This window comes from Xenopus tropicalis, chromosome 7 (assembly GCF_000004195.4).
Source record: "Xenopus tropicalis strain Nigerian chromosome 7, UCB_Xtro_10.0, whole genome shotgun sequence".
In the NCBI taxonomy this organism is placed as follows: Eukaryota; Metazoa; Chordata; class Amphibia; order Anura; family Pipidae; genus Xenopus; species Xenopus tropicalis.
The window spans coordinates 65,295,575-65,310,696 of NC_030683.2; the positions used below are offsets into that span (position 1 = coordinate 65,295,575).

General features: G+C 38.5%; 1 protein-coding gene across 5 annotated transcripts in view; it reads left to right on the forward strand.

The window, feature by feature from the left end:
* The window catches only part of disp3.2 (dispatched RND transporter family member 3, gene 2), a 114,566-nt gene that overhangs the window by 69,167 nt on the left and 30,277 nt on the right, over window positions 1–15,122 (forward strand). For all 5 annotated transcript variants that reach the window (XM_031905829.1, XM_031905827.1, XM_031905828.1 and 2 more), the window contains 5 exons: window positions 5,108–5,263; window positions 6,883–7,044; window positions 11,116–11,238; window positions 11,610–11,746; window positions 13,981–14,162. In XM_031905829.1, the coding sequence (XP_031761689.1) occupies window positions 5,108–5,263; window positions 6,883–7,044; window positions 11,116–11,238; window positions 11,610–11,746; window positions 13,981–14,162 (760 nt within the window). The remainder of the gene's footprint in view (window positions 1–5,107; window positions 5,264–6,882; window positions 7,045–11,115; window positions 11,239–11,609; window positions 11,747–13,980; window positions 14,163–15,122) is intronic.

Genomic DNA, 15,122 nt, shown 5'->3' on the forward strand with positions numbered 1-15,122 from the left:
AAACATCAGTTTTGTCTCAGCCTCTCCTCCATCTTGAAAGATGAGCTGGTGAGGATAGGAATACCAGACTCTTTGGAAGGTCTGATCCAATTATCCATCCAAATTGACCAACGTCTTAGAGAAATGAGGTCGGAAAAAGCTAGTCAATTCCAGTCGTCTTGGGTTTTACCAAAGGCTTCACCACTAATTCGAGTTGACTCCGGGTTTCCCACGTCTGCAGAACCCGAACCCATGCAAATTGGTTCTCTTCGGCCGTCTTTACCCCCTGAGGAACGCATTCGACAAAGGAGATTGAACCTTTGCCTCTATTGCGGGCTGTCAGGTCATCTACTCAACGGTTGCCCTACTTGCCCATCTCCTCCTCGTAAGGGTACTTTCCTAAGTACCTCTGAGCCACAGCTATTTTTCTCTCTCTTGCTCACTATCTCTCTCTCTCTCTACAGTGGGAAGACAAGGTCCTAGTGCTCCCGTCCATCCTGGACTCCGGAGCTAGTTTTTTGGACTCTAAGATTGCGGACTGTCACAAGATCCCCTTATTGCCCAAGTCACTCCCTCTCCTCATCCGAGTTGCGGATAGTTCACCAATCAGCTCCGGTCCTCTCCTGAAAGAGTCCATTCCCTTACGTGTCCTTGTAAATAAAGTTCACTGGGAAGAATTAAGTTTTGATGTGGTGACTTCCCCTCTCTCGCCTATTATCATTGGGTTACCGTGGTTACGCAAACACAACCCTGTAGTGGACTGGGATTAAGGCAGCATTACATTTTCTTCTAGCTTCTGCCGCACTAATTGCCTTCCTCCTCCTGATCTCCAAAAGTTGTGCTGCGTTTCTTCAGAGAGACTCTCAGAGAAATTTCCCAATTTAACCCCCAAATATTATAACTTTCTAGATGTTTTTGACAAAAATGGGGCCGATTCTCTACCTCCTCATTGGAAGTATGACTGTCCTATTGATCTTCTTCCGGGATCTCAAATACCTTTTGGGCAAATTTATCCCCTGGCTGAGCCTGAGTTAAAGGTTCTACGTAATTATTTGCAAGAGAACCTAACCAAAGGTTTCATTCGCCCATCAACCTCCCCTGCTGGGGCAGGAATCTTCTTCATGGAGAAGAAGGACCATACATTGAGGCCTTGCATTGACCACCGGAATCTTAATTCCATAACAATTAAGAACAGGTATCCTTTACCTCTGATCCCGGAACTCTTTCAAAGACTCAGGGAAGCAAAAATCTTTTCTAAACTCTAATTGAGAGGGGCCTATAACCTGGTCAGAATAAGAGAAGGGGACGAATGGAAGGCAGATTTCCGTACTAGATATGGACATTTTGAATATCTAGTTGTGCCTTTCGGCCTTTGTAACGCTCCAGAAACTTTTCAGCACTTCGTCAACAACGTCTTTAGGGACTATTTCGACGTTTTTGTTATTATTTACTTATGATGACATCCTAGTTTTTCCAATTCTGTGGCAGAACATCGAGTCCATATGGAAAAGAAATTCTCTTGGCTCCGTTCTCATCAATTATTTGTTAAATTTGAAAAGTGTGAATTCGACAAAACTTCTATTGAATTCCTTGGATTTGTTATCTCCGCTGATGGAATTCAGATGGACCAGAATAAGATCTCCACCATTCTGGACTGGCCGGTTCCTGTGTCCCGAAAAGACGTCCAACATTTTATTGGATTTGCAAACTTCTACAGGAAGTTTATTAAAGGCTTACACAAATTATCCTGCCTATTACTCGATTAACCAGCTTAAACACTAAATTCTTTTGAACATCACAGGCACAAGCTGCCTTTGAGACTTAAACTCTATTTACTTCAGCACCTATCCTTCAACACCCAGACCCAGCAAAACCTTTCATTTCGATGCTTCAGAATTTGCAGTAGGGGCTGTACTCTCCCAGAGGTTTCCTACTTCTGGAGCCCTTCATCCGGTTGCCTTTTTCTCTCGAAAAAATGAATAAATTTGAACAGAATTACGATGTGGCCAATAGAGAACTCCAAGCCATCAAACTTGCTTTAGAAGAGTGGCGGTACCTCCTGGAGGGTGGCCCTCATCCCATCTTGATCTATACTGATCATAAGAATCTGGAGTATCTCCGTGTCGACAAGAGACTCAGACCTCAACAAGCACGATGGGCGCTTTTCTTCAAGCGGTTCAATTTTCATCTTACCTATCATCCTGGCTCTAAGAACTTCAAAGCGGACGCCTTATCCAGGATCCACTGTTCTCAAGAGACTACTCCAACCTTACATGAAACAGTCCCAATTTTTTGTCCATTCAATGCTCCTTGATTGACCAGATTAAACAAGCCTCAGTTTCTATTCCCTCTGGTTTGGATCTAACTCCTAAAGATGGACTATTCCTTTTTAATGGTAAAATCTTTGTACCCGAAAGCCTTCATATAGAAGTTCTTCGTACCATTCATGACTCTAAGTTGGCAGGTCACTCTGGTATTAAAAAAAACTATCATTCTAGCCAAAAGACTTTTTTTGGTGGCCAAGATTAACTTCGGACTGCACTAAATATACAAGGTCCTGTGAGATCTGTGCTAGATCCAAGGACTCACGTACTAAGCCTTTGGGCTTACTGCTCCCCCTTCCAGTTCCTTCCAGACCACGGGGCTCTATTTCTATGGATTTTCAGACTTACCTCCATCTTCAAGACGAACTACCATTTTTGTCATAGTGGATCATTTAACCAAGATCGCTTATTTTATTTCCCTTCCCAAGCTTCCTTCTGCTGGCTGCACCGCTGAATACTTTGTTAAGGAAATTTTTAGACTACATGGGGTACCCGATGAGCTAGTTTAATTTACGTCTCAATTTTGGAGGTCGTTATGCCGGGCCTTGCAATTTTTCTCTGCTTTTCATTCTCAATCTAATGGGCAGATGGGGAGGACCAATCAGACCCTAGAACAGTATCTGAGGTGTTTCACTTCCTATTGCCAAGACGATTGGGCTTCCTTGTTGCCCCTTGCAGAATTTGCCTACAATAACAATTTTCATCACTCCATTCAACAATCTCCTTTTTTTTGCCAATTACGGGTTGCACCCTGCCATCCTTCCTTCCTCTTTTAATGAGACCTTGGTTTCTGCTGTGAAAGATTATTATTTTTAAAATAGAACTTCAAGACTCTTCAGGAAGCTGTCAAAAAGGCCCAAAAGAGCTTCAAGACATATGCAGATAAAAAGAGACGCAGGGATCCCGAATTTAAAGTAGGTGATAAAGTTTGACTCTCTTCTGCAAACCTTAAATTATCTTGTCCTACACAGAAGCTGGGTCACCGTTTTCTTGGTCCTTTCGAGATTCTCAAGCAAATCAATCCCGTGGTATTCCAGCTAAAGCTTCCTAATTCATGGCGTATTCATCCAGTTTTTCATTCCGCCTTATTAAAATCACATGGATGGAATTAATTGGGTTTATAGTTTTGTATCATCTGAAAACACTGATACATTACTAACAATGCCCTTATTAACAAACAACGAATTAAGGTAGACCCAATACAGAACCCCGGATCACCCCACCAAGAACTTTACTCCAAGTAATCAAATTTGTCTGACATGATCTATCCTTCATAAAGCTAAACTCATAATTTCATTCTCCAGAACATAATCTACAATGTAATCTGTTAACCAGCCTTTAAATATCTTACCCAGCTTTGTCAAATTTATGGGCCTATAATTGCCAGGCAGAGATTCTAATCCCTTTTTAAATACTGGAGTTACATCAGCTTTCCTTCAATCCATAGGTACCATACCAGATGAAAATAAGTGAGAAAATAATAAAAATATACATGGCTAAGCTTTCCTAGTAGCCAAGGGTGTATTCCATCTGTCTTGTTTATGTTTGTTTTTAAATAAGCATTTATGTACTGTATCATATTCTGCTTCAGAGCCTGACTTGATTAAGCTGAGCAATCTGTGCCCCTATTGAGTAGGATTTAGAAACTCTGACCCCTCTATTGTATACACTGAAGAAAACAACTGATTAAGCACTTTTGTTTTTTCTGCATCCTTTAGAACCGAATAATTTCCTTTATTTAATGAAGCCTCACTCTCAACCTAAATCTTTTTTTCTATTCTTACTGCTGCAATCAGTTTCTCATTTTCTACCTTAAGCTTCCTGATTGCTGTTTTACAAATCATGTTATAGTATTTATAGTCTTGAAACACAGCTTTTGTACCCTCTGACTTTTTGTTTTTATAAGGATTTCTAATTGCACAGTTGGGTTAACAAAAGTTGAAAGAAACCAAACAGATAACTGGCCCCACACACCCATTTTTAATAGATGTGGTCAATTTCTGATTCACGGCTTGTTTACTAAAAGGGAGCAAGGTGTCAACAGAGCAACTTGCTACCCATTTTATTGTTATTGCCAATATCTTCCACATACATAACTTAGGCACAACGCTTGTCAGGAGCTCTGTAATTACCCCCGGTTCTAGGCAGGATTATGTACAGGGCACTGCATCTTGTGCAAGGTGGTCCAATAAAAGGAACATTGTGCAGAGGGCACTTTGTTTATTCAAGGGATATGTGCAAATGCTTTGCGAATGGGCCCCCTAATGCGCTGGCACTAGCATCTACCCCATAGTACCACTATGAAGGGTTCCACTTTATTTGGTTTAATTATGAAGATTTAATTATGGTAACTCACTAAGAAAGCTTAGTCTTCATCCATTTTCTGTTTACCTAGCGATTCTTTTGGCACCATGAAAAAGAAACTTGTTTGGTTGTCATACACAGGCAAATAAAAGCTGCAACTTATTGGCCTTTGTAAGGGTCCCAACAACCAACTAGATATTAACTAGTCAGGCTTAAAGCACAGGCTTAAAGATGTTGTCCCTCTGTAGGACCCCATGGATGATGGATTAGGGCCAACGTTCAGATAAGGGCAATTAGGCCAGCATGTGGAGGGCCGAATCAGGCCCAGATCTGCTATTTTGTGCTTTGCCAAACGAGGGTATCTGGGCATGTTATTGCCCCCATTATGTATGTATTGTAACAGCAAGTAATATAATAATATAAGAAGCATGTCTTAAAGAGAAAATATCTAGCTTTTTTCTATTCCCTTAATATAAATGATAATACTGTTTTATATCCAGTGACTCTGGAATATGAAGATGTTCCTTTGGTTTCTGTCCATCCTGTGGAACAAAAGACTGGCAGAGACAGAAGAGATCATTTGATATGGTGGCTGCAAAACATTCTGCATCACAGTGTGCTGTGGACTACAGCTAAAGGTCGATATATCACTATTGGTAAGACTTTTTTCCCAGTCATATTATACATGATGTGCTATATTAGAAAAAATACTTCAGCATCTCTCTCTATAACCATCACATTTATTACAATTAACTTAGCACATTTTAAACAGGGTGCTCACAATATTTTTTTAAAATTTGGCAAACAAAGCCTAAATAAAATCACACACTGATCAGTTAAACATTAGACAAGGAAACTAATCATCAATAAGCCTTAAAATAAAAAGGTTTTGTCAATAACTTATCTTTCGTAAAAATGTGAGCTCTAGATGTAACAATTGTTTTCTATCACCCCAGGTATTTTTTTATATTATACCGAGTAAAGGCAAAAGGGGTGATTTAGCTAATTGGTACAGTCCACCATGTTTTTTGAACTTTTGCCTTCTGCATCCCATGTTAAATAAATTGTGTCAGGTCTCTGTGTTCTATTTTGCACTTCTTTCTGGGTTCTTCATAAATGACCTAAATATTCTGATTTGTACTGATCATTTTATCTGAAACATATCTTGCCTGTGAACAGTTCTGTTTTATATGCATGTTTTGTATTATTGGTCAACCCAAACAGTTTGACAATACACTAAAGTTACTGGTTGTAAAATTAAAATAAAGATTGGTTTATGTTTAAAACTCATTTTTATTTGAGCGAAAAAATAATTTTGATTTGATGTAGTAATTTGTTAATTCGTCATAGATTTGCATTGTTAATATTAATGCAGCACAATTTTTTCAAGGTACCTATCAAATCAATCAGGTATCATTGTTCAGCTCAACCAATAGAAGAAGGCAAAATTGCTATTAGGAACTGGCGTATTTAGATACACCTAAAAGTATCAGTTTATTAATACATTTTCCCGCCAGGACATTTTGATCATAGTTAGGAAAATATTAAGAACTGACTGGTGGGCATGATAAGGATACCCAAGATCAAATAGTCAGACATTAAATCTTGCAAAACTGCAAGAGTGTACCCCTTAGTTAATTCATGGAGTAGTTCTGTCAAGGGAATGTATACGTTATGCACTTTCTGTGCATTGGTGCACAGCACAGTGTGAGGGGTCGCAGGCCAGCCCTGTCCTTATCCCCTGCATACGGGCAGGCTGTGGCCTGTGTCCTCTGCATTTCACTAACTTGCATGTCTGAATCATGTGCAAGTAAGTGGAAGGAGATATTCCAGCTCTTTTGGGCAGGGCCCTCTTCACCTCTTGTATCGGTTACTGATTGTTTTATATGTTACTCTGTATGTCCAATATATGTAACCCACTTATTGTACAGCGCTGCGGAATATGTTGGCGTTTTATAAATAAATGTTAATGTAATGTAATACCTACGTTCCTCATGAACTGTCAAATGCAGGCAGTTCTGTATTTATGGGGGTAGTTACAGTCTCTGTAATCCAGAATGAAGTTTAGAGACCTGTGACAATTCTTTATACAAAGAAGGCAGTTTTCAAAGGCACATAACCCCTCATTTTTTGGTAAAAAAATGATGCAGGACCAAGAAAATAGGCGTTAAGGTCACAATGGAAATTCTTATTTTATTACTGACCACATTTTATTTATTTGTAAACCTCACACTTTTCTAATTTTCTTACCTAAATTAATGTTATGATTTTGCAGGTTGTTTTGTAGCAGTACTTATCTTTTCTATCGTTTTTGCCACTCGTCTTCATCCAGCGAGCAGGGCACCTATTTTATTCAGACCAGATACTAATATACAATTGCTACTGGACCTGAAATATAACTTAAGTGCTGAAGGAATATCCTGCATTACTTGCTCAGGTTAGTGCCAATAATACACTGTGTAAATATATATTATGCCTTGACTGCATAAAGCATGTGCCACTTTCTTTATAATAGGCAGAAGAGGTGTAAATAGAATCAGTGGTGCTACTTTTAAAACATTAAAAATGCTGACTAAATCAAAATAGTCACAACAATTTGTTATGTTTGTGGATTTTACCTTTTCTATAATATGCAATTTTTTCCTTTATCTCTGTTATGGGTAAATCAATACAGCAAGGGTTAACCTGCAAATTCATGCATCCCTTCATTGATCAGCCTGAATTCCTGAGTACATCTCCACAGCCCTGCAATAACCACAGAATCCCCTTGACTTGGATGGATTCAATTCTCAAGCTAGCCTTGGTTATTATCACCATGGCAGAACCACCTGTTTGGCTATAGAGCAGCTCTTTCTGGTTTCTGTGCTGTGAACAGATATCTCTATGCATGTAGAGTGGTAAACTAGTAATGTCTTTGTTCATACGTTTTCTATGACATATGCTAATATGTCACAAAGTGCTGTGTTTGATCTGTAGTTCTGACTCTTGGTTTTGTTCAGAACCCACGTACATGTCAAATAAATCTTACCTATTTACCTCAAACAACTTTGGAACTTTTTCCCTACACCAACCGTTACTGTACTGTCTGACATGTCATTAAAATAAAATATTTCTGCACTTTCTACTAATCACCTCCCCCAAAAATGGTGATGGTTTAATAACAGCTGTCCTATTGTGCCCAACCAGCAGTGTGTGTATTTTTGTGATATTATTGAATAACTATGTGAGTACGGGGTCTGTTCATCAAAGAGTTCGAATCCCAAATTGGGAAAAATTCGGATTAAATACGATAATTTCTGATGATCGCAAATATCAGGAAAATACTTACAAAAAAATCGTATTAGTCACGATAATATTGTATTGGCGATCTGAAAGTCACAAAATTTTCATATCCAAGCGATCGTAAACAGCAGGAAAACCTTTCTAACTTTGAGCTTTCTGTGCTTGATTTTGGAAGCCTCCCATAGGACTCAATGGCACTCTGCAGCTTCAACCTGGCCCAAAGCAAGTCACGATACCGAAGCTTGAATGAATCCGAAACTTTCAGTCTTGGTGCGACAATACGATTTTGTTGCACAAATTGTGTCGCAAAGTACGAAAAAGTCGCAGAAAATACGCACAGTTCGATCAAATAAAATTTTTTTGTAATTCGTACCTGTCGTACTTTAAAGAACAGCATTATGCAGTTTTTATGGGTTTTAGAACTAGTCCACATAAACACTCTTTGACGCTACTGTATTGTAGAAATGTTTTACCAAATGCAGTTTTCAATCATTTTAATATTTAGTACCATTACAGCCCTTTTATTAAAGAAGAACTAAACCCCCTATAGACAAAAGCCCCCATAGGCTGCTCTCCACTGCCCCCCACAATTTCTTTCTGCAGAGTTTATTAGATGCAAAAGTGTCCCTGTCTGGAAAGTTGACGTATAGATGCAGAGTAGCACAGCATAGCCCAGGTGCCATTTTATAGGTCTTTAGATTTTGTTGTCAAATTCACCAACACTGGTGCATGCACAGTCTACAGTGAAGTGAAAGAAGTGGATCCTAAGATCTAGATTCTAGATGTCCAACTTCTGTTGTACCGAGGGCCGGAATTTTTCCGACCTACGTGGTGGAGGGCCGATAATGGAAGCCAGTTTTGACCACTCCCCTTTTTGAAACCACACCCACTTGAAACCACACCCATGTTATCACATGATCATACCCATATTAATGGTTGTAGTACAGCAAAAACCTGCCATACTCTGCCTGCCCTACCCTGCCTGTGTGCCATACTCTGCCTGCCCTACCCTGCCTTTGTGTGTGCCATACTCTGCCTTCCCTACCCTGCCTGTGTGTGCCATACTCTGCCTGCCCTACCCTGCCTTTGTGTGTGCCATACTCTGCCTTCCCTACCCTGCCTGTGTGTGCCATACTCTGCCTGCCCTACCCTGCCAGCGTGCCATACTCTGCCTGCCCTACCCTGCCAGCGTGCCATACTTTCACTGTGTGTGCCATTCTTGGCTGGTTTGTGCCATACTTGGCCTGTGTGTGCCATACTCTGCCTGCCCTACCCTGCCAGCGTGCCATACTTTCACTGTGTGTGCCATTCTTGGCTGGTTTGTGCCATACTTGGCCTGTGTGTGCCATACTCTGCCTGCCCTACCCTGTCTGTGTGTGCCATACTCATACTATGGCACACACAGGCAGCCTACAGTGACACAATGCTGGCACTGCTCCTACAGTCTGCACAATAACTATATATTAAAAAACTTTTTAATTGCAGTACCACCTCAGTATATGTTCTTTTTGTAGTATGCAGGGATTATTTGTGGGTTTCTACTGCTCCTGAGGTGTGAACAGAGGAACAATGGGGGTGATTACAGCCTGAGCCTGAGGTGTGAACACTGCAGGGGTAGAACAATGCAGAGATTAAAAGGTGTGAACAGTACAGGGGATTACATATTTAAACAATACAGCCTGATTACAGCCTGAATCTGAGGTGAGAACCATGCAGGGGGGGGCAGTTAATCACAGTACTGATACCATTTAAAGCTTACACAAGAGTAAGCCATCAAAGCAGCCAGACAGGTGGGGGGCCACACAGAGGGGGGTTGCGGGCCGCCAGTTGGACAGCACTGATCTAGAAGATGGCCCCTATGAATGAAGGGCAGTCTATGGGGGCTTTTGCCTGTGGGGACAAACCCTTTTCGACATAGCCTTAAACTTAGAGAATGGATACCATTGTTTATGTATCGCAACCATTTAATAATTCCATACAAAACAAACTACATACAAAATTTATTTTTGTGTGACTATGTTAATATTAACTTGTGAAAAATGTTAAATCTTATGTCTCAATGTTATGCTGTCATTTTTCATATATGGATTTTGTTATGTGATTCTACTTTTGCCTTCTTAATAATCCACTTTGGATCATAGGTGTGGTTAGAAGCAAGAACTCTCCTTCTGTACTTGCAAAATGTAAACTTGACAAAAGATGCTGTGAACAGGAGGTTGTAGGTTATCTAAGCTCTCTTCTTTTCATTGCATTAATACAATCAGGATATCATTTATTGAAAGTGCTGGTGGCCTACAGCACCATTTTCTCTCTTTCTCAACCTCTTTAAATTTGCATCAAAAGAACTAGAATTGAAAATATTTTTGAGCCCAAAGGAGAAAAATTAAATTAAGTTATAATGACCGGCATAACTGAAACTTTATAAAGAGAAATGTGAGAGCATTCCGAGGCTGATTAAAGTAAACTATAATACAGATGTGATTTAATTTGCCCACTGTTGTTTCAGACATACAAAATTAAAACCTTACAAAGTCTTCTTTTTACTAGATTCTGGAGTCCTGGCAATAAATGTGTAATGCAATATTATACACACCTAAAATATTATGGTTCTTTAATGGAATAACTTAATTATGTTAGTTTAAAAAACCAACATACTGTTCTTCGACTTCAGTTTATTCTTCTGCTCTTTAATCTTCTTTTTCTTATTCTTAGCACCCCCCATTTTCGAAACGCTCCTACAGTTTTAGTACAACACCCAGACTCTCCACACTTCAGGTTAGAAAAAGTGGGGGGAGCCACCAAACGCCAATCAAATGTCACTGATTGACTTTCAATAGGGAAATTTAAATTAAATTGCTGTCGTTCTGACCCTATTAAAACCAGAGTTGCCAAACTTTGAAAAGTGATTTTTACTATATGACAGTGGTCCAAGGTTAGAAAAACTGTGTGGAACCAAAAACAGCCAATCAGATTTGATTTAGTGACTTCACATGTTTTTCAAACCAACATGAACTTTGTTCTCAATCTTCGTTTTCTAGTTTGTTTTATTTTTTTTAAAAATAGATGAGCAGGACAAACCACAACATATTGCAGCTAGGTAAATAAAAATGTAAAATTATTTGTTACATAAATATTAAGGATTTTTTCTGCCATCAAATGTTTACATTTTTTTGTCTGCATTCCTAAATTGCTGTTTTTATATTCTGTTTCTTTTTTCTGGAGAAAGGCTTATTTCAGGAGAAACCACACAGCCTTCAAAACAACATACGGACCTCATCAGAGAAAAAAAAAAGGGGCTCATTCTCACAGTTGAGCGCACGAGCAGCTAATAGTGACAATGTACATCAGGGTTAGTATATATACTAAAATATATAAACTAATTTTTACAGTTTAAGTATCTGTATAATATACATACAGTAACTATACCTGCTTTCAGTTTCCATGTTGTTTATTACCACTGTAGCACTCATATAATGATTTAGGTTTTTACCTGTAAATAAGCAATATCAGTTAAACTTAATCTTGATTTATTAATCTCACTTCTATCCATAAGCACTGTTACAGTTATATCTAGTCAATTTAAATAGTAATTTAGGGAAATAAAAGCACATAGTAATGTATTTTAATTTTTACTCATTTGGTACATACGGACATACTGTATAGTTGTGTAATTTTAATTGTTTGCATTGAAACTACTGAATTCCATTTTAAATTGTTTAGATTTGCAAAGAACTGTGTATATTACAAGATGCAAGTTAGAAGAACGGATTACAATATATAGGCTTTCTTACAATGCCTCTTCCATACCACCCTGGCAGCCAGTGCTTCCTGGAGAGGATGATGTCTCTACATTTCAGGTGAAAGGGCTTTCATTTGTAAGGTAGTGTTCTGAGCAATTATTTGAAGCCTTCTGAAGCCTACAATAAGTTTGAAGCCTACAATAAGTTAGTTCTGTAACTAAATGTGTAGTTGTCACACTCTCCTATACAGACATTTTATGGAACAAATTAACAAGTCTGGTTTTTTACTTAAATATACATTTGTCCTAACCAGTCAAATTTTAAATGTTTCCCAACCAGGGGAATTTTATTTAAAGGTGACATATAGCATAACTAAATCTTGTAGGTAATAATGAATACCTTATGGTGCTGGTTGCACTCACTTATTGTAGTTCCCTATCAATCTGCTACAGTCCCTTTCCATGTTATAACTGAGGGGTGGGTGTGTTCTAACAGTCCCTTGCAGAAGCATAGCAGGAGGTCAATCACAGGCCTGCAGTCACACAAGCACTAGCTTGTATATTCAATTGTATATTGAGTTGTATATTTTTTTTTTCAAAACATTTAAGTGTTCCTATGGTAGTTATCCAGAGTTTGCACCGTCACTCGCTGTAGGTTCTGGATTTGGCGTGCAAATTGATTCAGGTTTCACAGTAACATGACTTTGGAAACAATCAGCATGGCCCACTAGAAGTGAAAGTATGATGGTTAGATACACAAATGAGTTGTATGTTAAAAATCAAAGTGCTCAGTATCACAAATGTAATAAAAGTATATTGTCAGCCATACATGAACATAAGAAATCCTGGGATAATGCTCCTAATTTATAGGACCATCACGAGAAGCTGGTGGCCAGTCAAAGATATTGCAAAATATCAATTCATTGAATGCTGGAAAATGTTTTAAAAGTAATGGATATGAATTATATAGGAATAATTGTAATGCTAATGAATTAAAATGTTACTGTAACTGTATACCTCAAACAAACTTCTGCCATTCAATTGGGCCAATGTAGCTTAAAATATTATATAGTTATATAGATATATTATTATATTTATTTATATGGATTTAATATTAACAAATATGGGATCCCACCAAATTTTTGACTTAATACATATCTTGTCATGTAGTTTTAGAGCAACTGAGAATGATTTTATTTACACAGAAAAAGATATGTATACAGTCACAGTTGACAACATACAAATATTTATACACAAATTTTTGTGCAACAAAATGTGATCTAATCTACCACTGAACTGATAAGACCATCAAATGTAATTGCACAGCACAATCAGATCATGCAATTCCAATACAGCATGGGTGCAAATGTGATCTGAATATTTGGATTCACTGCACAAATCTCAAACTCAGATGCCAGGGGTAGGATTTTCTATTCTAAAATAAATATGTTAAGCATGACTACTTTAGTATGATTAAAAGTTACAGTGCATAAAGGAGAAAGATTTGCAATCTAGATAACAGATGGTAATCAGTGTTGACAATAGTGTAAGGCTGCTTCTAATCTCAAACCTCAACATCTATAGCTAAAGGTGGCCATACACAGGCCAACTGTAGCTGCCGATATCGGTCTCTTGGTACAGAAGAACAGGAACAGCACCTCTTGTCTTTGTAGATTAAAATGCCTTTATTGCAAAGTTTTTTGGGGCAAACAACAACAGCAGCAACGTTTCAGGTCACATAAGACCTTTTATTATGTGACCTGAAACGTTGCTGCTGTTGTTGTTTGCCCCAAAAAACTTTGCAATAAAGGCATTTTAATCTACAAAGACAAGAGGTGCTGTTCCTGTTCTTCTGTACCTGGATGTGCCGATGGAAAGTGGCCATTGGGGAACCTGCACTACTTCTAACTAATCACAAGGCTTGGTGCTGACTACTACTCTCCAGATATCGGTCTCTTGGACCGATTCAGCAGCTTATCAGCCCATGTAGGGGCAGAAACAACGCCCATATCTGGCCTGAAATTGGGCAGATATCGATCGGGCAGGTTAAAAGATTCAGCCGAAATGGGGGACTGCATCGGCTCGTTGATGCAGTCCCCGAACCAGCTGTGCCATCGCCGCTAGAATTCGATCGTTTGGCCCCAGGGCCAAATCCGTAGATGGGGATATCAGGAGAAGATCCGTTCGCTTGGCAACCTCGCCAAGCGAGCAGATCTTAACGTTTATGGGCACCTTAAGAGCTCAGTTTAACATATCGTTTGATATTACAAGATTGTCTTTTTTCATTTGGGCACTCTCCAGGGATAAGGGGGTAACTTTGTAAATACTTGTTTTCCTTGATCCATTGTTTAGGTATATAAGGTTCCTTATGGTAACTTCACTTGGAAGCTGACAGCTTGTATGTCCACCTTAGGCCTGAATAGGGGGATGTGCCCCAAGAAATGGATGTTAACATCAACTGCTTGTGACACCAAAAGAGGCTGGAAATTTGACTTCAGTTTCTATGCTGCAGAAAAAGAGCAGCACTATACAAGGTATTGTCCCTTCAAGGTTATCTCATGGGTGCTGAGTCATATATGGACTAACAAGTCCTACCTTTTACATATTATACTGCTCTTTCTGGTGACTGATAAAAGGCATTGTTTACAAATAGATCATTAATAATGTTATGGTTATATTTTTACTGATTACTTGAAAGCTGCAGTTAAACCTATGTGCAGATATTTATTTCAAACTACCTTGTTTTATTGTTATTTAACTGATGAAACCTAAAAAAAACATTGTGTGAACTTTAAAACTCTTTTCATATCAAAATTTTCATACCACATATAAATATGATTACCCAAGTATGTGATGTGTAAAGACCCCAAATTAAGAATATACATAAAATATTGCAACACTTTTAAAGAGGAAGCATTTGAAAATTCTCAGACACATGAATGTCCTGAAAAATATAACATTATAAACAGTGTTCTGTGTCCCTAAATAGTTTATAGTATAACTTATGTCACGTAACCAACCTAAACTTGTATTATTGGAAATATAGTACAGCTATCAGACCTCTTTATCGGAAACCCATTATACAGAAAGTTCCGAATTACGGAAATGCCATCTCCCATAGACTCCATTTTAATCATATAATTCACATTTTTAAAAAGGATTTTTTTTCTATAATAATAAAACAGTACCTTGTACTTGATCCCATAGATAGAAGTCACCCCTATTGGAGCCAAACAATCCTAATTTGTTTAATTACTGTTTAGATATTTTTTTTAGCACACTTACGGTAGGGGATCCGAATTACAGAAAGACCCCTTATCCAGAAACCCCAGGTCCCGAGCATTCTGGATAATGGGTCCCATACCTGTACCTATACCTACTTTAGAAACTTTAGAATTAGAATTTACTCCAGCATTCCATGACTTATGTAAAAGCATGTAGCCTTTGGCCTGCGACTTTATAATGGTTTTGGAATGCTTAGGTGACGTTTGACA